Source organism: Betta splendens, chromosome 13 (genome assembly GCF_900634795.4).
Source record: "Betta splendens chromosome 13, fBetSpl5.4, whole genome shotgun sequence".
Classification (NCBI taxonomy): domain Eukaryota; kingdom Metazoa; phylum Chordata; class Actinopteri; order Anabantiformes; family Osphronemidae; genus Betta; species Betta splendens.
The window spans coordinates 8,068,549-8,094,270 of NC_040893.2; the positions used below are offsets into that span (position 1 = coordinate 8,068,549).

General features: G+C 42.2%; 3 protein-coding genes across 3 annotated transcripts in view; 2 read left to right on the forward strand and 1 right to left on the reverse strand.

The window, feature by feature from the left end:
* Positions 1-3,930: 3,930 nt before the first annotated feature.
* Positions 3,931-12,017, forward strand: rab4b (RAB4B, member RAS oncogene family). The gene is made up of 8 exons (XM_029171386.3): positions 3,931-4,138; positions 7,061-7,141; positions 7,815-7,929; positions 8,093-8,155; positions 9,140-9,294; positions 9,373-9,468; positions 9,591-9,765; positions 9,862-12,017. The coding sequence occupies exons 1-7, from the start codon at positions 4,123-4,125 to the stop codon at positions 9,704-9,706; spliced, it is 642 nt and encodes a 213-aa protein (XP_029027219.1). The 5' UTR covers positions 3,931-4,122; the 3' UTR covers positions 9,707-9,765; positions 9,862-12,017.
* A 546-nt stretch (positions 12,018-12,563) lies between these two features.
* Positions 12,564-18,130, reverse strand: ap2s1 (adaptor related protein complex 2 subunit sigma 1). Its single transcript, XM_029171388.3, has 5 exons — positions 17,962-18,130; positions 17,089-17,238; positions 16,663-16,776; positions 14,635-14,694; positions 12,564-13,983 (listed from the first exon to the last, which is right to left on the reverse strand). The coding sequence occupies exons 1-5, from the start codon at positions 17,962-17,964 to the stop codon at positions 13,882-13,884; spliced, it is 429 nt and encodes a 142-aa protein (XP_029027221.1). The 5' UTR covers positions 17,965-18,130; the 3' UTR covers positions 12,564-13,881.
* A 2,888-nt stretch (positions 18,131-21,018) lies between these two features.
* Positions 21,019-25,722, forward strand: part of arhgap35a (Rho GTPase activating protein 35a) — a 50,474-nt gene continuing 45,770 nt past the window's right edge. Inside the window, exon 1 of the mRNA XM_029170600.3 lies at positions 21,019-21,648. The gene's annotated coding sequence lies outside the window, so the exon portion shown is untranslated. The remainder of the gene's footprint in view (positions 21,649-25,722) is intronic.

Consider the following 25,722-nt stretch of genomic DNA (forward strand, 5'->3'; position numbering starts at 1 on the left):
TGACAAGTTCGAAAGGAGAATAATGCAAATTGTCAAAGAGCCCAGAAGAACGGAAATTGATGGTAATGGTAAATTTCAACATAGGCAAAAGCTAGTCAGAAGAAGGAGTCAAAATGGACAAACGGTCAGGGAAGAGGGAAGTGGAAATCCAACCCCTAGCATCCATCTACAGATACTGTATGTGTGGGCAGCTTCTTCCATGGCATGAAGGAGGGGAGGTTCCACCGCCATGCCGAGTTAGATGTTAGAAAGCCTTAAGTGGTTTGTAAACCACTCACATTAACCCAACCACCAACGCAGCGAGGCTGCTCTGCAGTCATGTTAGCGAGCCATAGTGTCTGCACTCCAACGTGACACCAGCCGGGCTCCTTCCCTGAAGGTCCTGATGATGGAGATCCACAGCCTCCGTCATCATCACCGTGGACAAGGACATGGTCAGCTACAGTATAACTAGAGAGGCTCCAATGTCATGCCAGACTGCTCGTCCTTCCCTATTCTTCTCCTGACTGAGGAGGCAGGCTGTGGGACAGCACTGGAAGGAGTGGGGGGCCTCCAGCTCTTACCAGATAGTTCCAGCTTCAACAGGTGGTGGCAACTGAGGAGTGTGTTGCCTCTGGGAAAACACTCCAGACGGAGTCTTTCTGCGGAAAAGATCAGGATGGGAGTTTAACTCACTTCTACCTTAGTCTGAACACGTTGCTACTGTAACTAATGTTAATGTTACTGTTTAAACTGACGACATTGTGACAACTCACAAAGATGTTCGTTTGTGTAACAACAGCTTTGATTTCTGTCGTCAAACCGTTCTTTACCACAGCAGCAGTGGTGATCGGCGGTTCTGTCATGGACTGTCTTGTTATAATCTGGTCCACAGCACAACTGTGTTGTCTTATTATATGACACTGTGGAAAAGATCAGTTCAACCATTCACTGTTCCTGTGTAACAGTTTCCTAAACACTGAACTGTTCTACTGACAAACTGACCAGCAAATATTAGTCTGGTTGCATTTGATGTCACCATTACCACATTTTTTCTCTGGTTAATGTCTAGATCACTTACTGGGTGCTGTAACACACACGCACGCACGCACGCACGTGCACACGCACACGCACACGCACACACACACACACACACACACACACACACACACACACAGCCTTGCGGTGCTATAAAAGTGGGCCCCCAGCATTGACATAATGCCTTCCCTAGCCCCTTACCCTAACACCACTAACCATCCCAAATAAAGGCAGACCTCTAATCTGAACCAAACCTTAATTCTGACCTCAGCCCTAAAACCACATCTTGACCCTCAAAAAGGCCTTTAAAGTTGTGGGGCCGCAAGGATACACACACATCCTGCTGATGCAAGAGCATATCACTCTCACTCGCTGAGTCGCAGGTGGCTTGTTGTGCTTTGTTCCTTTGGCCCAGCTGCTGTGAAATCCCCAGATTTTCCCTGCTGGGATACTTTGTAAAAACTAGTGGACAAATGTTGCCTTTTGCCTAAGCAGGGCTTGTATTTTGATCATTGATTATTGATTCTGCTTCTTAAAGCCTCACTCGTTTTGGGATTTATGTCTTTTTTTGCATTTTTTGTATTATTTAGAAAGAAAAGCTGTTTTGTAATTAATATATTCTTTGAATTATTCCCCATTCATTCAAGTCATATCCACATTGCCCATTAAGAGCTTATCAGAGTTCAAATGATGAAGTGCGTTAAGAAACTGGTAAAGATCTAATCTGTGCTTCATTACCTAAATTCCTCTACAATTTGCTTCCCGTATCAGAGGCACAGATGATGCCACTGCCCATGTCCTTCATACCATACTCACACATTTGGATGTTGGAAAAGGGAATTATGCTAGACTTCTGTTTATAAACTACAGCTCAGCCTTTAATACTGCAGTCTCTTCACGACTCATCATAAAGCTCAGGGAACTGGGTCACTCCTTCTGCTCCTGGGTCCTGAGCTTCCTGACTTACAGACCACACATGTTAAAGACTGGACAGCGTTTCTCAAAGCACCGCACTGAGCATGAGATCACCTCAGGGCTGTGTGATGAGTCCCTGGCTTTTCTCTCCTTACACCCACCACTGCTAAGGAGCTGGTGGTGCATTTCAGGAGAGGACAGCAGATCTCCTAGAACACACCTCTTATCATTGGTAAGTTATCGCCACCTGGTGATTGTTGAATCCACTGGCAGAGGAGGAAGCTGGAAAAATTCAATGGGCCTGTGAGGGTCTGTTGGGAACCTCTGGCTGAACACTACGTCAGAGGAGTCTTCCCACTCAGGGCCTCAGGCCATGGAGGAGGACTATTGGTCGGCCTCCAAGAGATTGTGGCAAACCACTCGAGGAAGTGAGGAAGGCAGTGACTCAACTAAAAAATATATATATAAATATAATGACTTCAATATCTTACAGCTACTGTAATTGTTTTGCTTTTTTGTAAAGCATGTTTATATATTCAGTAAAATCCTTGTATATATTTTAACAGCCCAGGATTTTTCAAGATTTACTATTTCTGGGTCATTTTTAATTTTCCAAAGTTAACAGTATGATTAACACAAATCTAAAAATCTGTTGTATTTTCTCAAATGTGTACATCTCCATAATTAAATACCTCGAAGTCTTCCAGACAGTGTGATACACAGCAGGGTTTCTGTTACACCACAGTTTGTAAAAGAACAGAAAATAAATTTAAAAAACTGAATGTATGAGGTTAAAACGAATGACTCTGCGGAAAGTCTGTGTAAAAAGCTACACACCTATGGTCCCACACTGACCAAAGTCAGTGCATCACAGTCAGTCCAGACCAAACCACAGTGATAGTGGTTTAGTGAGCTGCCCTTCAAGCTGCGGGCCTCAGTTTGACTCCCAGTCATCACAAATTTATTAATGTTTTTTTAACCTGAAAACAAAATTTTTAGGACAATGCAAAACCTCAATTCACCTGCAGCTGTGTATGTATATCTTCAGTCTAACACTCTCTCATCTCACCTGTGATTTTACTCTATTCGCCCTCTGCAGTGAACAGTGCACAGTTTCTATAAACACATATCTAACTATCTATCAGTCCCACACACAAACACCAAGCTCTTCAAACTACACTTTGACTCACTGGTGGAATCAAGCGAACCAAGTGGGTTCAAATAAAATGAATGAAAAAATGCCGAGGGTTTGATGAAAGTCTGTACCAGAATTTCGGTCATCTCTGCCAGTGAGGTGTCTCCATCTAGTGGCCAAATACAGTCAATACACCACCTCATCCTCACTTTCACCTTAGAAACAAGCCTGCCCTCCTCCTCACCACCAAAGAAATTGGCCACTTTTCCAAAAAGAGTCCCAAAAACTGGCCCCTATAATGTGTTGTGCTACAAATGACGGACGAGGCAAAGCTTTGCCTCAGGCTTCCACCATCTCCACAATCAATAAATCCGCTGTCTTTGATCTCTAAACACGATAGACTTTTACGTATACATATTAAAATGAGCTTAGGTAGGTGCTGCAGAGCAGCCTATACCTATCTACCTATAACTATTTGGTATTTTTTATTTCATATAAACTGTCCTTGCCACTCGTGCAGTTTCAAGCAGACACAATGATTATAATGCTGCTCCCTAGTGATCTGTCTTGAATAAAGCTAAGAACTTTAAGTGGATTTAACTAATATAATAGAATATAATAATAATAACTGTAACGTTGTATTTTGTTTAGCATACATGGGCATTAATATATCAAGTGTATAATAACATTAATACATCAAGTGTATAATAATGCCCTATGACGTGCCCCACCCATAATTCGTTAAATTTATGTTAATCCCAAAAAAAAACCAAATGATTTCCAGCCGCTGTATTGTCTCTGACATTAACATAACTGCAAAATGCAGCATCGCCAACATCCCGTGAACGCCTCAGTAGACGAGCTAATGACGTAGTGCGCAGCTGCGGTGTTTGGCTGTGGTCGGAGCGTAGGAAGCTAGGAAGGGATCAGCGAAACCTCTAGCGTCACAGATAAACACCCTGCAGAGGTGCGAAACCCGGCGAGCACAGGGCTGTCACGGTACCGAGAGAACGGTGTAAAGACCCCGCTGAGTCCACCGCACAACGAGGGGCAACATGTCTGAGACGTACGGTACGTTTGTTGCGGGGCGACAGGCTAAATTGACGCCTGCTAGCCGTCCCGTACGCGCTGGTGTGCTGCGATAGGCGGACTGTTGGGGACGAAGCTAGCAGCTAGCGTAGGGTCGCTAGTGGTTCCTTTAGGTTAGCTCCTGGCTAACCCGAGTCCTCATTGTGTCTGCGCGCGTTAGCAGCCGTCACTAACATAAGGTGGTATTTGATTCGGACTAAGTGGGGTGGAGGACGTGATTTGCACGATCAGCAGCGTGAGTAAACAGTGACTTATTTCCTGGAAGGAGTTGCGCAGACTTCAGACTCAAAGCAACAGAAACGGTTTCATATTTTATTACACGAAAGGTGCGTTTACAGACGTCGGGGGAACCTGGAACTTTTAAATTAAGGCTGTGTGGGTGACCTTGCAAGCTGCGGGAATGCTGCATTCAGTCCTAAGTGTGTTTACTTAAGAGGAAGCTAGTAGCTGCGAGGCCCAAATGAGGAAGTGAAAGAGTTGTGGCAGGTCCACCCACAGTTACCTGTAGAGTAGCACCAGTTAAATGCTGTCTCTATAAGGTGCCGTCCTTTAATGCAGTTAGGTTACACGGACACTCACCAACATTACACACTAGTACTGATGGATACTGACGTGCGGGTCTGCCCCCAGCATTGAAGAAATCCATTTAACATGACGCCACGACATGTAGCTCCATAGGTCTGACACTGTAGACTGGGTTGATTGGAAATGGCACACTATCATCTTCTCCTGTTGCTCTCTCTCTCTCTTTCTCTTCTCTCTCTCTCTCTCACTCACTCACTCACTCACTCACTCATACGCAGCCTCCATCTGTCTCCACTCGCACCCTGTCTTTCTCATTCCACTTATGAAACTTTATCCCACTAGGCAGTATTTATGTAAAAGCGCCGGCACTAATGTTAGCTGTAATAGCCTTTTATCGATTCCCATCTCACCGTTGTATGCTGTCTCTAGCCCTGAAGAGCCAGGAGTGGAGCTGATAGAAAGTGTGAACCAGAGCGGCGAGAAACAGACAAATTATTGATTGGTCGGCTGGCAGAATATTAACATGCAGCCATATGGTAAATGCCTTCAAATGTTGTAGTTCAAGCAAAGACATGAGTGTTTGAATGTGTCACTTTGGACAGTGGGAAATATGAGACCATATAAATAATTAAACATAACTGCAGCCATATTGAATACAGGCAAGATATGGTTAAACTGTAACCATGTAGGTTAAATAGAATCCTAGTAGATTCAAAGTTATATTTCCTTCACTACAACTTCATGATTGTGTGTGATTTTTTTTTTTTAATTATATAATAGAATGTCTTCTTCAATATACAATATAGAATATCAAGCTTCATATGACACTACTTCAGCATTTGTGTGGTGTTATTGTCATTGATCTACTGGGTGGTTTAGGTTGCAGCACATATAATATGGAATTAATTTCAGATCTTTCTCTATTCGATCGAGTTATATGTTCATGCTGTGATTGAAAGGCAGTTGCTATTCTCCATTGTTTTGGCCATGTTGAACATGGTTTACGTTAGTGTTTTATTACAGTAATGATGTACTTTCTCCAGTGCCCTTCAACTACAACATGCTTTTAAGCCAATGCGCACACAAGGCATAAATGTACCTGTAGGTAGATTTTGAACTAAGTGTGTTAAGTGTTGTCACAGTGTAAGTGAGGGCAGATAACATTTCAGTCTGCTTCCTCAGAGGTTATTTAATATTGATGTGTAAAGAGGCTAAAACGCTGCTTCTGAGAGGGCAGCGCTGCATTGCTCTCTCTCCCCATCGCCGTGACATATCGACAGCTTGATGGTTGTATGCAGATCTCTCATGGGAGTATGTGACGTCTGGGAAGACGCTGAGAGGCTGAGGCTTCTGAAGCCGCGCTGCTCCTCTTTGACTCTGCCACTTGTGCTGTCACTGCCATTGACGGTGTGTGTCTGAGATGTAGGGCTCACTCTTGTCACCAGAATCTCTTAACGCCATTAGGCACCTGGTGTTTTGTGCATGAATTTGACCTCTAACTTGTGTTGCTCGAAGAATATGCCCGCTTCAACAAACAAATCTGCACCTTGGTGGAGTTGGTGTACACATGTCTTATGGAGGTGGCAGCAGGAGCTGTAGTGCAGATTAAATGTCATGCAGGGACTAAAGATCACTCCGCTTTATTTCTGTTATGGTTTCTGTTTTCCTTGTGCTGAGCTGAATATTTGCAGGACATGCGCCTGGCTGGACACACTCGCTAATCAGCCTCAAATCTAGCTAAAGCAGACACACACTAACTCTCAGTTTCCTTTTAATCTTTTAGTAGTTCTTTGTGCGTTAGTCACTAATACAGAATCACTTAGCAGTCTCTGGCTTTTTTCATCTCCTCAGCCATCATATTGTTCCATATACAGAGCTGTAGCACAGCTTACATATGTAAAAGCTCCCTCCATTAGCTTTTGGTCACAGTTCACAAAGGCTGACTTTACTGCAGATGGCCTCTCATGTCAGGCCCTAGTTGTTTTGGATTATACGCCTGGGTCGGGTTGTTCATGGGCCCACAGCAGCATTGTCTGCAACACAACAACATCTGTATTACCAGCTGGCTATGGAAATGCAATCCCTGCACAATTAGTCATGCTAAGCCATGTTTAATAATGCTAAAGCTTTGGCTTTGCTCTGAAGGTGGGTGCTGGTGCTTCTTCACTCTGACAAACAAGCATACTAAATTAGAATTATGAGTGGCGCATTACACTGATTAGATTCAACGCTTTGTGATTAGTAGGCTAATTTAGGCTTATTGGAAGCTGTAAAAGTAGTAGCCTAATGGAATTAATAGCAAATCTACAGATCCCCTTTGTATGAATCATGAATGCCTCAATGATTCATCGATCTCTACTTCCTGTCTTTTGCTTTCAGACTTCCTCTTTAAGTTCCTGGTTATTGGCAGTGCTGGGACTGGGAAGTCCTGCCTCCTCCACCAGTTCATTGAGAACAAGTGTAAGTTTTTCCTTTTATTACAGACAATTATTACACAGACACACAGAAATGAACACTTTCAAGTATTTAGTTCCCTTTTGTGTAATGAGCTTTTTTATTACACACATCAAATAAATCCTTTTGGTGTAAAGTTTTAGTCATCTAAAACCTTTTTATATAAAACATTTAGCTTTATTTTGAAAACAGTAAAAGTGAGAAACCTGTTTGTTTATTAAGTAGTCTGCATAATAAAAAAAGAATACTGGGTGGAACTAACCATAAAAGAAACAAATTGGATTGTAAAACCACAAGAAAGTCACAGGGTGAAAATGAGATTCTTTCTTTCTTTACACTTTATCTCTTGTGTGTTGTAAAAAGGGCACAATCTCAGGCACAAACATGACTGGATTAGTTCATGTGTCGGGCCTTGCACTGTCAGTGATGAGAGAAAGGGGAAAAGGGAGGGCAGTGTGAAAGCCCTAATCTGATCCAGACTCCCTCTATGTGAATACTAGCCATTTTCTTTTCTAGATCACAGATAATAGCAGAACAAACCTATTAAACTGAGATCACAGTAGTACTGTTGCCATAATGACAACTTATTGATTCCATTGAAAGTTACAGAACTGTGCAGAAGTTGTTCATTCTTCTGTGCTGTTAACAACCTTGCCTTCTCTCTGTTTTGCTGTTGCAGTTAAACAGGACTCCAATCACACCATCGGCGTGGAGTTTGGTTCCCGAGTGGTCAACGTTGGAGGAAAAACGGTCAAACTACAGATCTGGGACACTGCTGGGCAGGAGCGTTTCCGGTAATATTTCCTTCTCTGGGTATAACTGAGTTGTCTTACAGTGTGGTTACCCTGAATGCCTGACTGATGATAATCTGGTTTCTTATTCACCATCATAAGGTAAATTGAATCAATACTCAGGAGCATATTGTTTTGACACACGACCTCTGTGCTCTCTCCTCAGTTCAGTTACACGCAGCTACTACAGAGGAGCAGCTGGAGCTCTGCTTGTCTATGACATCACTAGGTAAATCAATTGGTTTTGTATGACTGACGGAATATTCAAATATGTTTTTCATGGTTTTAGATATACACAAACGGTTACAAACCAGTGCAGGAAACACCTGTCATTTCTTTCGTTGTTCAGTGATTGTTACCAAGAAAAGATTCACTTTTGTGGTCAATTTTATGTTCAAAGTAGTAGTATTTTATAACGAGATTTGGCTCAGCTTGAAATTGAAAGTGGTCTTAAGTTAAAGTAGTTTTTAATTTTGTATTTATTTAGAAAACTTTTACTCTCCATTGACATGTTTTCTAAGCCGTGCAGGATATATTGTTACCCAATCACAGACATGCATTTAAGAAGCTTTAGTAGAAGCCTTGTCAGATGATGAGAAATTAAGTGCCGTAATACAAAGAGATGGAGTGGAACTGTATGGCATTCATGTGGTGGGGAGGCAGAGCTGGAGCGAGAGCTTGTGACACCTTCTGGCAGATCAGAGCAGTCAGAAGCATGAGAGGGATAAGGTGAGTGAGTGGGGACACTGATCAGTCCACACAGGTTAAAAAGTCAGGAAAACGAACAGGAAATGGATTGGAAGAAGGAGAGGGAGTATGTGAAGCCCATCACGGCAGCTCTTCTGGGTCCCTTCAGTGTGTGGAAGGGCAGTTACATCATCCCTAGGTCCTTGGTCTCTGGAGGAAGCAGCTGTCTTTGCTGACCCACACACATTTGCTCACCTCATTGGGTTCATGTTACCACAGCCTCGGTTACTGGTGGTTTCAACCCAAGCTGTTTCCTTGGAACCTTGTACAACTATGTCCAAACTCCACCCCTCATTCACTTCATTTACAGCAGTGCTCTAAGAGTTAAAATAGACATGCACACAGTCCTGTTTACACACACAGTTTGTACAGTTATTTAAAAAAAGGTGTGTCCATGTAGCTACTGCATCTGTGTTTGTGTATAAAATAGCTATTATGTCCAACCACATGTGAATTTTTCTTACAGCCGTGAGACATACAATGCTCTGACCAACTGGCTGACAGATGCACGGACGCTGGCAAGCCCCAACATTGTTATTATTCTGTGTGGCAACAAGAAAGACCTGGATGCAGACAGAGAGGTGACTTTCCTCGAGGCGTCGCGCTTCGCGCAGGAGAACGGTATGTGAAGGTAAACCTTTCATCTTGGAATCTGTCTCCTATTTGCCCATTTATCGGTAATTTTTCTGCACACTGCAGAGCTGATGTTTCTAGAGACCAGCGCTCTGACGGGGGAGAATGTTGAGGAAGGTTTCCTGAAGTGCGCTCGCTCCATCCTCAACAAGATTGATTCAGGTAGGCTTCGCTTGTGTTAGACTCGTGTCACACCATGTGTCATGCTGGAGTGCACAAAGCTCTCACCATCTGCCTTTGTTCTGCACCGTTGACACTTGTCCAACTTGATGTTTGTCCTATAGGTGAATTAGATCCAGAGAGGATGGGCTCAGGTATCCAGTATGGAGATGCTTCATTGAGGCAGCTGCGGCAGCCGAGAGGCACCAACACACAGAATAAGCAGCAGTGCAATTGCTAGGGGTCAGGGGGCCACCGTCATCCAGCCCACAGGCCAAACAGGCGGGACGTCCCATACAGGTCAGTGTCATCGTCTCATGTTGTAATGTTTTAGCATTGTGACAACACTAATAAGAACATGTCTCTGATCACCTCAATGTTTCTGTTGACCTTTAGCTCCAGGTGCTTTGTGGTGTGTGGGGCCCTTCTCTCTGCAGTCCCACACACCTTGGATCACCTGGAAGCCTGGTAATGGAGATCACAGCTACCCCTGACCCCTGATCTGTGGTCATAGCCTCTCCTTACACAAGGGAATCAGCTTTGCCTCTGTCTGGATGGGGAAACCCCTAAGCGTGCACATACTGGGATACCAAATTTACCAGACAAGGACAAGTCTAGGGTTGTGTGTACGGGCTGCCCCACTGCTGTTTTAACTCTGCGCTGTTTCTTTTTGGTTTTATTTGACATCATGCTTTCTGTGTTTGCACATCATTGTTTGTAGATTAATGTTGTTCAACTGTTTTACTCGTATTGATTGTTTAACCTACATATGATTATCATTAGTTTCGTCAGTGCTTTTAAGTTTCACCATTCACCAAAGCCCCTAATGAGTTTGTATGATCATTCATTTGAGTTAGTTTCCAGAACATCCTGTCACTAAGAGTGACAAGTGCGAAACAGCCTCTTCTAAGTAACATTACGTTAACATGCACTTATTTTGATTTGGAATTTGCGTATAGATGTTTTAACCAGATGTTGTCTTTACAAAGGTTTGTGCAGTTGTTGTTCAGTAAAACATCTGGCTGCCAGCAATTAGTGGATTTATTATTATTCAATTTAGCCAAGACCCAAATCTAGAGGCCAGGTCAGTGTGCTTTACATGGAGTCTGTTGGAATTCTGCTGCACACAAAAAGTATAGACAAGCCTGTGGGCCAAGTTAAAAGCACAAAATACAGTTTTTGGGTTTTTTCTTTCCAACTATAAAGGTTGTAAATTTCTATGATCGGGTTCAGAATCTCATCACAGTGAAACATGCAAAACAGCAAATGGTCATCTAACCGTTTTTATTTGCTGATGCTGGGCTTTTTCATGACCTGCCTTTGATTCCCGCTACTACACATGCACATACTGTAGAAGGGACGTCACAGGAAACCACAGTTGCTTTTGCCTCAGTGCTATGTTTGGGAACTTTTCAGGCCACCCACCCAGTTCCTCAGAGGCTTGACATTGTGTAATCACGCAAGCTTGTAAGAGCACAGATACATGTCAGAACTGTGGTTTTAGCCTTCAGTAGCATGCTCTGCTCTGCTGCAGCGTTTAGTCACTAGGTTTGCAGGCCAGCCCAGATGTTTTCTCCCTAGAACAGACCCTGCATTGCCAGAAGCAGGGAATTTCCACCGAACCATGGTTTCCTCTTTCCACGTTCTTCTGACTGCAAGGTTTGTGGTGCCGCTGTAGGAGAATGAGGTCGCGGTCCCTTAAACTTCCTGCCCTGCTGTTGAGTCAAAGGCACTGCTTCTGTCTGAACCACTGACAGCAGGTCATACCAACCCAGCTAAGGGGAGATCAACACAAACTTATTTCTCATGTTAGCATATGTCCTCCCAGATGATTGAGCCGGCACACTGACGTGAGAGACAGAGTAGTGCAAACATGATAGTATAAGAAATGAAGAGACCGATGGTGAAGAACCGGCATTGGGTGATGGTCTCCTTCTGCAAGTGCACTTTTACTTTTGAAATTAAAACCTTTTGTTTATATTCTGTAACTATAAAAATGTACATTTTATTTTACTTGAACTGTAATAAAGATTTTAATTGTAGAGGTTATCATTTCTTACTAAATAGCAGCAGAGAGTTGACTCGCTCTCTGGTACTGCTGTCACCAGGCAAAACCTGAGGTTTGATTTGTTTATTGCTCGCTGCTATGGTGGTGGTGTGGATGAAAGGATGTCGACTTCCTGAGCCGTCAGAGGACATCAGCAACAACTCTCATCGTATATTCTGATCTCATATTTGCAGATTTTCATTCAGTTATCAGGCCATTGAAACCGAACCAGAGTCGATGTATTTATTGTACAGTTCATAAAGAGCACTAATCAGAATAGCCATATTATACATGTTATTTTCTCACCTCCGGTCTGGATTCAGTTATGTGATTAATGCAGTGAAGCTCAGTTGTTTATTGTTAATGTTCGATAATTAAACTAAGCACCACTGTACATCTCCGGTAAAGTGCTGTAAATAAGATTTGTCTATTGTCAGCTGAGGTGAGTGTTTCTCATTGACTGTAATGATTATGCAATTCCCAGTAAACTTTTTTTTCCAGTTCACAGGTTTTACTGTCTCCTAGTGTCAACGTCTGTCTTGTCTCTGCTGTAGACTTCTGTTAGGCTGCGCTTGTAACACACATGAGTAAATGTCACTTTCTCCACCCTCTTATTCTGTGAGTGCAAAGATGAGCAAACGTGTTACTCCACATCAGGTTTATAGCCTGATGTAACAAACCCTGAAATTGAACAATGGAGCCCGTGCACATGACTCGTTTGTCTCATGTCCCTTTCTCCACTCAAGTCATCTTTCACAAGCGCAGTCAGGGAGGTTAGGATATCAAAGCACTTGTATGATGAAGAGTAAATGCCCTCTGTGTCCAATTGTCTGGATTTATGCCCCTGGGTCGATGCTGGAATGGTTAGAGTGGTTTAATGTAGCTGAAGTGGATATATTGACTGATTTATTGATTCTAGACAGGCTGTCACAGTGACCTCATAACTAAAATGCATAATTTACTGTGGAAGGGCAGATGTTCCACCACTAGATGGTGGTAAAACACTAGCAAGTCATGTTTTTCATGGAGTAGTCGACAGAAACACTTCATGTATCACGTCATCTGTTTACTTTATTATTTACATATAATAGGACACTAATGTGGGTATCTGGAGAGTAATACAAACAAACACACCTTCCTTTAAAAAACACAGAAGAATGGGAGGGATACTTCACTGATACCTAATAAAAATAAAAACATTTGAATCCACCTTTATGAGCAGATATGTTTAAAACTGACATTTATGACACCAGCAAGGAGATACATGAATAAAATAGGCCTTTTTTCAAAGTTAGAAGATTAGAAGAATGTATAAGCAGATTTATTTTATGCAGTCATTTGAGAATCCTAATGAAAACCTACTGTGAGCTAGAACCACTTTTACTGGAATGTTTGTGAATTTCACAACACTTAGCTCATGTGACACACACTATAAGGACCGTACACTGCAAACTTCACAGTACTGCTTTATGTAAAATACACCTTGCACTTCCATGTCTTTGTCTGCGTACAGTGCTTAATGGGTTGCGTGACCAACAAGCACATTTAGTGTAACGAGGTGCATCAAATGATCCCGGGTAATGATGGCAGCAGCTATCTGAGCTAGAACAGCCCTCACTGTTTACCACCATCCGCTGTGAGGATGCCTGACGCAGCGCAGGTCGTCATAACACGGCGTCAGAATCACACTCATTCTAAGTGCACTCCATTCAACTGTGAACTTGCAGTGCTGGGTCAATTGTTCTGTAGGACCTTCTAGTTGTACTGTAGTTGCTTGTATTGTGATCCAGATGCAAAGTAGCCATTAGTTATAGCACAGTGCTTGCGAGGTCTTTCCATGTGCAGCTCTACAGAGATGCCCGCGAAGCTGCTGAGTTCAATGCATGTGGATTGTTTCTAGGTGGTCTCTCTTTATACATGGTGCTTGTTAGTAAGCTTAGTGCTATTAAATGGATGTAGAAGTTAATGAGGGGAGGGGACAGCAGTGAGTTGATAAATTCATGTATAAAGATAAAGACTCAATAGTTACTACATTGGAGGAAATCATTACTCCAGCCTCTGGCTTTGTGGTAAGGGAACACATATAAAAGGTCAGACAACATCTGAAATGTCAACATGTTGAAATGTCCTGCCTTTTTAGTTGTTGTACAGAATATTGTAATTACATAGACAAAGTAAGCATAATTACTCTTTTCTATTATATAGCCATATGTAAACAATATTGTTTATTTCTAAAACCTCCCCATCTGCAGCTCTGTAAGAATTGGAAATGCATATGGGGTCCTCTTCAGAATGACAGGAACAAGGAGCAGGATGGTATAAGTGCCAGGACAGCAGATGAGTGAGCAGGAAGGAAGAGTGTGGCTGTACTACTCGAGTGACTGGAGCATCAGTAGCTGCTTCAGGACCTTTGTTTGGCTTGTTTCCCTGATTTCTCCTGCAAGGAACATCTCATCCACCACCGTGTACACCTGAAAATATAGAGGCAGGCACGTTATTAGACAGAAAAACACCAAGCTGCTGAACATACCGTCCCTTAAGCCATCATCCAGTAGGTGGTCACCTAAAATGTTAAATTAGCAGCTAGACGAGCTAGATGCTGAGTCACTAACATTACATTCACATAAGCTAAGCTAAATGAAATAAATCACAACCCCCTGAAAGCAATAGCCCTGTGAAACTGACTTGGCTCTTAAGCAGCAGCCATGTCGTTTTTAGGCGCCTCAAATTGCCCATAAAAATGTTGATTTCTCTTATTTGTCAGTCCCTGGTTATAACAAGGTGTAGTGCGTGGGTGGCGCTGCGTTAAAAGTTAAAGCATGTGGGTGGATGTTCAGTCACCTCAGCTAATTAGCTGGAACACTAGCAGCAGTGGCTGGTAGGGAGAGAGTTCAGATGTCTGTTGCTTAGCATTTTTTCCTGTGAAAAATATATGTCCACCCCTCAGTTCCATGACTCTCACTTTTTTGCTCTAGTTGTGAAAATGATTTACGTTGCCATGGTACTGCATTAGGGAAGAAAGCAACTTTTGTGCTCTATGGCATCTTCCGTCTGATCAAGGTGCTTCTAGACTCATTTCAAAATCAAATCTTTCAAGGACAAAATAATTTGAGTGTCCTCACCTTGTAGAAGTTGAACACAAGGTCCAATTCACACACGTTGTGAAAATACTCATTCAGCACCTTGCAGAGAAAAGACGAACGGTTAGAAAAATCCCACTTCTATCAGATAGCAGCCAGGCATGGAAGTCTACTTTGAGGAGACACACAAGTATATGAAAGTATAATGAAAATATAATTGGATGTCTTAATGTGATGCAGCAGTGCAGAAATAACCTGATGAAGTAGCAACAGAAGCCACTTAACAAGCATGTAATAAGCTGATTTCTAATAGCAGCACATTCATCTAAAATAGGCCAAATTAAACGTTGGTGGCTCTCGTCTCATCTTGTTTCAACAAGAGATAATTTTATGCACCGGTATGGTTTCATTATTTACAGTGGCAGGAATTACTGACCCCTTGTTAGGAATTTGCATAAGTGAATGTTCATACGAGCGCCATGAAACCCTATTGGTCCTGCTTCACGAGTAGAGAAAATTAATACTCTAAGACGAAAAACATCTGCTGTATTGATTTCATTTGGTTATTTTTCCTTAACTTTTACTGGCACATGGCTCATGCTTAAGGCTGTGTTAATCACTTCAGAAAGCACGCACAGACATTCTTTAATAGTCAAACATTACATCCAATGACCTTCACTCCTGAGCTCTGGAGAGAAAGCGGTCTACTGTTGGCCTTAGTAAAAGCAAACAACAGATTGCACTTTCATTTCACAATTTCAGTAGCATGTGAGTTAATGTGCAACTGAATATAATGTGAAACAGCAATTAATGTGGAAGAACTTTAAATTGCTTAATTCCTCCAAACAGTATGTAATGGTTCAGATTAAGTATTAATTAGTTATACTACTGTCAAAATGTACAAACTACACTAGACCTGTCTGTCTTATGAAATTACCACCACAGATTTAATCTATTTGAGACACCCACTGGCCACAGAGTCTAATTCACTCTAATACAGCAGATCTACTAGTTTTGAAACTACTATAGTTGAAGCTGTCAGAAAGGTGATATTTCTGCTGAATATTAGGGTTCCTATAAACCATGACAGGCATATTAAAGTCTCCCATTACCCAACTTCCTCCATTTGATTGATATACCTGTTACAATGCAATAATAATATACTATAAATTATTTAGGCTTAAACACTTCACTCAGCTACATTCACTTGCCTTTGTCATAGACAGATACTATTATACTATAACAATCACATTCCTTTTTAACTGCTGAATAGATCTCTCAAAATGTGTTTTAACTACGCAACATCACCTACAACCTGCTAATCTCTAGTTTGTTGTCTGTGCAGTCAACTGCTGTCACAGTCAGTTTGTGATTAGTGATCAATGTGCTTTTTCACAGCTGAAGGCGTATTTCCGAGTATTATCTAACAGACTAAAGTCAATAATAATGTAGCCTGTAGAGAAGAATGTGAAATGAATGTGACCATGAAAATGTATTAAAGTGTGTTTTGGCTTTTGCAGTTATAAATGAACTGTCACAAGTGTGAAATAGTGACTTTGATCGTTACTACTGTTCAGCACTCTGACAACTGTGGAATACATACACAGGAAGCTATAATTCATTGCGTGCTCTGTCCCTGTCAGAACCTGTAAATTATGATAGTACTCTATTATTATTTCCCTATAGACCTCTGTCCAACACTACATTAAAATCACCAAAGTCATATTAGTATTGTGTTTGCTCAGTATACATTAGGTTGAAAACAAAACTTTGCATCATTATAAGTTGATTTAGATTCTGAAATCTGCTGTGGAAATTGAGCTATGTATTAATTAGTTGTAAAAAGTTGTATTGTTGTAAATCCTACTGTATGTATAGAATAATAATCAATTTCCACTGAATGTCATCTGATGGCTGCATATTTCCCACAAGAAATATTTGTTGAGTTGAGAATGGAAATATATGAAAACAATCATTAGCAGACATTCCTGAAAACAATCAGACCATGAGAACTAAATCGTCATAGTTCACTTGCTAGGACTATAATATCATGTGTTGTGCTGCACTCACCTCCACAAAATTGTGGATTCCCTCGAGGTATGCCAAGTTGTTATCAGTCACGTCCACACAAATGCAGAAGTATAGACCTGCATAACGCCGGTAAATGATCTTGAAGTTTCGGAACTGTGAGAACAAAGAGAAGAAATCAACTGTCTTATATTGTGAAAACAATGGACTTAAGCTGCCTGGCTTTTAGATGTAATACTATAATAATGTGTGTGTTTTAACTGGAAAAATAAAAACATTCAATCAAGATGAAACAATTGTTTCACTAATTGAATCATTTCTAGAATATCTCACAAACGTCTTTCAAATAATTTGAGAACATTTAAAAATTGTGGTTTCTAATAGTATTTAGAAAAAAGTTCTAATTAGGGCACAAGTTCTGAACCACCCAGGAAAAAAAAAACGCGTAAACATTGACTGATCACATACCTCCACAAAGTTGGTGTGCTTGGCATCCCTGACAGTTACCACAGCATGGACTTCCTCAATCAACTTCTGCTTTTCATCATCATCAAACTGCATGTACCACTTGGCCAATCTGGTCTTTCCTGCTCGGTTCTGAATGAGGATGAAGCGAATCTGTGCAATAGAATCAGTAAAGCAAACACAGAATGACATTATAACATTAACCATCTAGTGAAATATTCCACTAGTTATGAAATGTATCCAAGCACACTCGGGTCTTCCTTATTGGGAATTCTCTTCTATACTTTTATTCCCTCATGTGCTTTTTATAGTATTAAATGGTCTTAATAGTCACCAAACAAAAGCTTTACTTTAAGTACAGCTCAAATCTGTAGACTGTTGACAAAATAATCTGACAATTATCTCGACTACAATACTTTTACCTGTATGTGTGTCTACGCTGGTTATTTTGTTGACTGAAACGCAATCTACTAGGTAATTTCCTAATATGGATCAATCTGACTGATTAACATCGTAACAGCCACTCGTGGATTAGTACAGTAACGTAAAATCACGCATATGTACCTAGATATTGGCCTTTTTAGCTTTAGATAGCTATCATTAGCAAAACCGCACCCATTCATTTTGACAGTATAGTTGTGCAACTCCATGGAAAAGTCCTAAACCACATCCACGTGTGCTAGTTAAGAATACATTGTAGTTGTGAAAAAGTTTTCATATGCACACTCATTTGCCATTAGTAATAGACATTACTACTACTACTGACAGAATGGTGAGCTTAGCGTTATCTAGCAAACTCTCAAAATGCTACTACGCTAGCGCTGGTGTTAATTCGGTAATAGAAAACAAACCAGACTTCATTAGTGACATGTTTACCATTTCGTGTCCAATATATCGACCTTTAGAGTCCTCAGAGAAGCGCGTTCCTTAACAATTATACAACGATTTTACAATAATACATCAGTAATTTTGTCGACCGCTCGTCCGCTATCTTCGTCCAGCTAACAGGAAACGCAACGCTGCACCGAGTCGCATTGCATTGTGGGAAATGTAGTGTCTTGCGTCCTGTTCCCAAACCTTTAAAGACAATAGAGCACTACAAGACCCAAAGTCCTCCAGCAGCTGTGCGTCTGGCTTTGCGTCACATGACTAGCAAAATTGCCGTTGAAGCTGTGTCTGCGTGATCGAGATTCTTATTCTATGAACGTTTAATCTGTCAAAAGGTGGTTTCACATAAGCCTGTCCCATTTGCTGCATACTACAGTAGATGTTCATGCTGAAAGAACAAGTGGCAATACTGTTTATATTTGCACCATTTATGACCTCTCGAGGTTACGTTATTTGTACCTGTTTCTCCAAAGTCAGGGCTCAGGGTTTGTTTATTAGTTTGGTTGGGGTGGCTAAAGCTGAACACTGCCCAGACAGCTTGGACAGCTTTCTTCCCCGAGCATTCTGGGTGTTTAGGGAGTCACAGGGGGGATGGGGGAGCTGTGATTGTCAGGGATTGCACAACTGAGAGTAGAGGAATGTGCTCACCCTTGGGACCCAAAAATATTTCAGCTGAAAATACAGACAGGATTGAGGTGGGATGAGGAAAAGAACGAAAATGGAAAGGAAAACCAAAACAAAGTAAACGAAAAATGTATTTGTCTTCCATATAATGTACTATTTGCAGTCACATAGTCAAACTGATAGTTCCATAGAAGTTTAAAAAAGAGAAAAAACTAAAACAGAAAAACTAGATATCAGAAACTGTCACACTTGTCAAAATCAAAAATAAACAAAATTTAGTTTTTTGGTAGTCTGTCTTATGTTGACAAAAAGTGTCGGGGGAAGAGATGTAAAACAGAGGCAGCATATTCAACAGAAACTTTGACCCCTGTTAATCTTACTCTGTGTGATTGGGGTCATGCAAATATTGCTGAGAACACAGCAGCTAATGTGATTGGACAGAAGCTTGTGAACTTATTTAAACGGAGGGCAGTGCACCTTGATCCCTGCCCAACAGCGTACTCAATGGTGGGTCACATTTTAACCTGTCATAGCACATATAACAAACTGATGCCTTATGATTTTAACCAAAATACATACAAAGTGTTATATTTTATGTTTTCCTGTTTTGATTTAATTGCAATGATGATAGAATATGACGAGGACAACCTTCTCACATAATGTCTGTATTATTTCCAGGATGTGGTGTTTCAGGCCTATTTATATACCGGTACTCTAAAATGTCTAATTCCATTTAAAAAACAATAGATTGGATTTCACAATTCTATGAAGTCTTTGCTTTTGTACAACACAGAGTGCCCGTTTGGATTTGTATGTTCTAGGAAATTCAGAGAATTGAGTGGAGAATACCAGGATGAAGCCGCACTGTAAGACACTAAACATCTGTTTGAGCTGTTAGTAAATGCAGTTGTCTTGCAGACATTTCACCTACTAAGTGGAAATATTACATAGGGTACATTAAATGCCAGTGGTTTATCATTTGTGGCACAAATAATCTAAAGTTAGGCAGCTTCACAGCCGTTCTTTCACCAAGTGAATGACTCAGTTTACAGCATGTCTAATTAGGACTAACCTTTGAGATCATTGATTTTCTCAGGAAAGGTATTTAAATATTTTTCTTCTGCTGCTCGATAAAGTTTGAGGTGGAAGTCCTCAGGGAGCACACAACAAATCTGTTACACGTGATGTAGCCACAGAACATTAACCCCTGTTAAGTGATGACTAATGTTTGTTTTTGAACGGGGACAACGGGGTTGTGTTAGGAGGTGGCGTGTAAGACAATGCAAGAAGAAAGTCATTTTAATGTTAATTACTTGGACTATGTGTGTTTCTGTGGCCATTTTAACATGAGCCTACACATAAACCCCTAAAAACTGTATGGCCTCATATATGATGATATACACATGCATTAGCGAGAATATGTGCAGTACTTAAAGTATTAATTGCATCTTACTGTACTGCTCTGGCCATATTGTTATGTTGATGAAAGCAATATTTACATTAGTAACTGTTTGAGGTTAAGTCTGATCATATACACAGGAAAGATTCATTTATATAAATGTGTTGTGCTTGGATAAAGTGCTTGTAGCAGCTGGTTTTACTCCCCCACTTCTATCTTTATCTCCTCTTTCCCCTCCTTCGTTGTTGTTGTACTTTACTATACATAGATAAGCAAATTCTTTCATACGCCACAAAAAAGAGAAGCGTCTGCTTTTCAGTAATTGTGTCTGCGTAGGTGGCTGTTGGCATTAATGACTCGTTTCTTCTGCCATATAGAAAAGATCAACCAGTAAACTGTGAACTAAACAATAATGCATCATATTCAGTATGTTGAGTAGATGCTTTGAATGCATATGATGCTAAAAGCTGTCAACTACAAGTATTCAAAAAAAAAAAAAACAACTGGTGGCAGAAAATAACTATTACATTTTACATTTACATAAAGAATTCTTTACCCACTGCAAGTCTGGCAGACTTTCTAGCTTGGGTACATTTGTGAATATAATAATAATGTAAAATATGAGTGTGAAATTAGAAATGAGGTTTGAAAAATCATTCCTCAGTTCTACTTAAGTTTAAAAAGGTAGAAAAATAAAACATGGTTCTATTTGTAGTAAAGTACAAAAAAATATGTTTTGTTTAAAGTAGGATTAATGAAATTCTGAAATGTAATGTTTTACTTATTTTGTTTCTGCTGTTTGCTAATAATTATACACCGATGTCTAATGTTATTTAAGGGTCTAACCTTATTCTTTAGCTCTGTAAAATGTAATGAGTGATTTTTTTTTTTAATACATCTTTATTGTTTAGGAAGTATCAGTGTGTTGCAATTGTGTCCGTGAACCGCTGGTCGAACCTCCCTCTCTCTCTCTCTCTCTCCCTCCCTCCCTCCCTCCCTCTCTCTCTCTCTCTCTCTGAATAGGAGGGGAGATGCCGGATTCGGGAGAAGGTCCGCCATTATTGGGAAGCTGAAAAAATAGACTTATACACAGCGTCACACATTTAGCCTGTAAGTGGCTTAACGTTGGAAAGCAGCACACGGCTCCGGACGAGCTGCCGGACTCTGCCGACCGCCCCTCGCCGGCCGAAGGCAGAGCCCGAGAAAGCGACTGCGCGCGGACTCCTTTTATTTTTGACACAACAAAGGACATAATAATTGGTCAAAACAACGTGGTGGCGAAGCGAGAAGGGGAAAAAGAGCCTGCGAAACAGCACTGAGCGACGCCTCCCCCTCCTTTTGGCTCTGCCCTCGGCTCCAGCCGCGGCGAGCAGCCCGGAGTTTCAGCAGCATTTTGTTCTTTTTTTTCCCCCTGTCGAGAATTGAACTTGTTTTTTCCGTCCCCTCTTCCACTGTGAGGGAGACGCGGACGAGCAGAAATGTGCGTGTGGAAACTTCCGAGCGCCTGAGCGATGGACGGGCGGCGAGTTAGCTTTGAAACAGCGCAGAAGAGTCGACGCTAGCGCTCGGTGGGGAGTGTTTTTGTCCGATTTTCCAAAGTCTTTCACCGGCGGCGGGTCGCAGGAAGGAGCGGACGGCGGAGGAATGCCGCGGTAGGTGGACGGCACTCATGGCTTCGCGCCACATGACGGTCGCGAGCGGACCGCGGGGATTAAATCCCGTTGAAAGTGTGTGCTTTTAAGGCGTTTACCTCCCGGCGGTGCGGCTTGGTTTGACGTGAAATGCTGCGAATAATAAGACGCTGGGAGTCAGCGCTCCCCCGAGGGCTGCTGTGATCCGAAGTGTGCAGCGGCGATAATAATGGTTATTCTGGTTCTAGCGCACGCGCTGGCGGATTTAAAAGCCGAAACGCCGCCGCGGTGCGCGCGAGGCGACGGCAGCGTTCCGTTTAATGGGGATGTTGACTTTGGAGAAAGGGGGTCGTAAAAACGGACCTTGTCCAAACATTAAAATTGTTTGCACAACAACACCTGGTATGCGTCGCTCTGCTCCGGGCTGGAGGTCCTCCCTTGTGCGCGTGGGGCGTACGGAGTTTGCAATTGGCACAGGGGGAAATAGGATGTTTGTGTTGGACTGTGGCACTGTCCAGCAACTGTTTCATGCTCTGTCTGCGTGTTTTGCCTCGTGCTGATAATATCCTTCTGAAACGATGGAGGAATAACTGCGTTTATTTTGACGATTTATCTCTGACTTCATCCACCTTTTCAAAAGCGGATGATTTTCCTTTTGTAATCTTAACATCCTCATGAACTTTGCACATGTGCCAGCTACACGGCAGAGCTTCAGTGTTCCTACAGTTGGTCAATATCACCATACTTCCCTTTTGCAAAGGGCTGTACCTGACACACGTCAAATCTACATCCGGGAATCTTTCATACCTGCAATTAAATGTATCACGTGGGGTGATTTGCATGTTGCGCATGTCCACCCTGTTATGCGGTGATGATAAAAGACAGCCTAATTGCAAAAATGTATCAGTAATGATTATGTGTTTTTGTGCCATTGTTAGTTACCTGTGTATCACCACTAGCTGCTTCAAATTGGTCATCGGCCTGCCAGCCACTCTCTTTGTCTGTCAGAGTACTTCCTCCAGACTCCAGCGCTCTCGTTTCAGCAGTGATCTTTCAACCGGCCTCTGGAATATTGATTTCAAATTGACTGTGAAAGACTTCAGAGGGTGAGATAAGTGGGTGAATGTCTGTGAAGGTTTGTGGTGTACGGCTGCGACATAGAGAAAGCTGCTCTGTGTTGCTGCGCCACTGCTATAAAAGAAGAAACTTCTAAACATGAAGTGTATTTGAAAGCGGAGGCTGTTGCATTGTGGATTTCGCACGCCGTGAATACGTTCACCCCAAACTGTTTTCTGGCACACGCCTTTTTACAACTTTCTCCCACTTTGATGCTAATCAACCTTATTAGATGGACCATCCTGAGAAGGAAGTAGACAAAAATGCACAGACTTCCTCTGTAAACCAGTCCCTTTGCTCTCAGGTAAATGCGTTAGCAGCTGTCAGCACTCCTGTTTTCTTCATGATTGGGCCCTTTGCAGTGCAGTCACATCTCTTCAGGAAGCCTCTTCTTCCAATAATAGCCATGCCATTTGCCCAGGCAGCAGGCTATCAGCTACCAGCGTACCCACCAACCCTGCCCATCTGCCTACCTCTCGGCCGCGGATTGTGTTGTTGTGAGCTCCTTGGCTAGAACGTGTCGCTGGGATTTGAGCAGCGCAGGGTTTTCTCGTCAGGATGTAGGCCAGAGATGCAGACGTGTCTTTTTTGTGAGGGAGCCTGAAGGAGATATTCTGTCTTATGTTATAAGGATAACTATAAGAAACAACGGTGGCAGTAACTACTGCACTTAGCATGAACTCTCGCTTAACTTTACAACGCAGAACCTGTAATGAAGTGAGAAAGGTAATTGGAAACTACTGTAAGCCAGTAACCAGTAAGCCCAGCTATGACTGGAGCTCAGGTTATTTTAATACAGAAATGTGTGTGTCTGGCATCTAATGCCGCTATGTATTATCTCCATGTCAATCCGGGCTTTTAGTTTTACAAACCACTGTGCCACTAAATGGAGTGATGGCCTTTCACCTGCTCATTTGCCGACTTCACAGCCAACATACCTGTCGACTCAGAGCGACTCTGAATGTCAAAGATGGGAAATCTCCCCACTCATCTGAAAATGGGCCGTTCGCTAAATCTCTTTGCTCTCATATATTACGAGAGAGGTTTGCTTGTGAGTCGGTGTAAGCCTGTGTTTGATGGAGAATGGAGCTAATTATAGCGGGCAGCTTTGGAGTTTGGTGGACCAGATTACAGTCACTCTCCTCTCAATGGCTGCCTTGTTCTAGTGGCCGATTATTAGGCAGAGAGAAGTGCATTCTGGGATGATTGTATCTGAATTTCCATTAGAAAGTGTGCCTGCCTCGGTTGAACTGAGGTTCTCTTCTCTCCCCGCTGTTTCAGCTTCCTTTCTCATTACAGATTTGCAGATGGGGACAGTTTGATATAAAGGCCTCTGTAGCATGCCCCCCATTCTGTCTTGGGTCCAGTTTAACTCTGTGTCCTGAATGACCGAATTATGTATGAGGGAGCTGACCTCTGATCAGCAGTGTTGGCTGTGCCTAATGCATGTGTGAGGGAACTGAGTGATAAAAGACATTGGTCTGTGTTACCGTGCATAAGCCTTTTGTAGAACAAATGGTTTGCCCAAGAACTTTGAAAATGTTCTCAATAAAATCAATCAGTAACAAAGTTTGTTTGCTCTATGTCCTAATCGCATGATTTTATAGTATTGCTTTTCCAATACAAATGCATTATGGCTGATGCTTGTGAAAAGTAACGGCTTTAGCTATGACTAATGGTTTGAATGGCGACTGTAGGGCTCTGTTAAGATAATTTTAACTAGGCTTCATATTTCTTCATGTAATGCAGTGGCCATGGTGATAAAGGACCAGGATGTGAGCCACAGAGGAATGGTGACCTCTGGACGTGACTGGCCCCGCTTTGCTCTTCTCGATACAATTACACAACAGAGGCACAAGGGTAATGGGCAACAGTAATTTGGAAGAGGCTGTAGAGAGGGAACATGAAGGGAGGGACGGGACGCATCAGCAGTGAGAGTGACAACAAAGTAGGTAGTCAGTTGGAGAGGGAAGAAAAGCCAACAGGAATGAGTAAAGCAAGACTTGAGCTCTACTGCTGGCAGTTTGTGCTTCAGGCTGTGATCCTGGTATGTGCCCTTTCAGCTCTGCGCTCAGGGATCAACCAATCAATGACAGCCATTAGTAACCCTGCTGCTTGGCTATTGGCCCCAACAAAATTCCATGAGTCAGCATGTCTGTAGATAAGATGTTATGATTGAGTCACTGCCAGTGAAATTAGCCCACTGTTCATGGGTTCAGTAGGTTGCTGTTATTGCGCAGACGACATTTGTACCATGTACAGCAAATGCCAGCACGGTGCTTATCCCTAAACTGAGGACTAGCCTGAAAAGGCACATTGGTTATGCATGAATACATAGTCCACTCTGTTAACATGTGTTTGAGTGAGTCTGTCCCTGAAATCCACCTTCGCAAGGATTAATGAATAACTTAGCATGTTTGCTGTCTGCAGACACACGCACTAACCCAGCTCTTAGTTTTCATTTTTGTCCTAACCTGCCATGCTGACCTACCCACATGTCATTCACTGGGCTCCAGGCTTCATTGCCTAAATTGGGCTGGAGTCAGGAGAAGTCCCTGCATGTCATTGTTTGGCTCTCTGGAGATTCTCCCCAGTGGCGCCCCTGAGCTTCCTCTAGGAAGTCCACCTACGATGCTGGGTTGTGTGGGGGTAAGTGGCAGGCCAGGAGATGGAGATAGGGTGGAGGAAAGAGGTCAGCGGAGGGTCAAAGGTGAAGGGAGTCAGAGTCAGGGCAACAATGGGGCTTGTTTTATTCAACTCTTTAATTAGAATAATAAGCAGTAGCTTGTTTGGACACTGGTCACAAACTAAAAACCTATTTGCAAGTCTAGTCATCTTTAAGTAATTACTGCCAGGTACATTGCTTTCCGTCCACAGGTGGTATTTGTCATGCTTTCACCAATTATTGTGCTTTCTCTGAACTTTATCAACAGTCCATGAGTGTTTTTCAGAAACATTAAGCGTTGTAGGGTGGGACAC

Bases quoted from the DNA above. Each gene is read 5' to 3' on its own strand.
- rab4b (XM_029171386.3), top strand. The intron at 7,142-7,814 runs GTAAGTTTTTCC...TTGCTGTTGCAG, and splicing joins CCAGTTCATTGAGAACAAGT to TTAAACAGGACTCCAATCAC. The intron at 9,469-9,590 runs GTAGGCTTCGCT...TTTGTCCTATAG, and splicing joins CCTCAACAAGATTGATTCAG to GTGAATTAGATCCAGAGAGG.
- ap2s1 (XM_029171388.3), bottom strand. The intron at 16,777-17,088 runs GTATGTGATCAG...TTGTTCTCACAG, and splicing joins AGCACACCAACTTTGTGGAG to TTCCGAAACTTCAAGATCAT. The intron at 14,695-16,662 runs GTGAGTGCAGCA...TTTCTCTGCAAG, and splicing joins GAATCCACAATTTTGTGGAG to GTGCTGAATGAGTATTTTCA.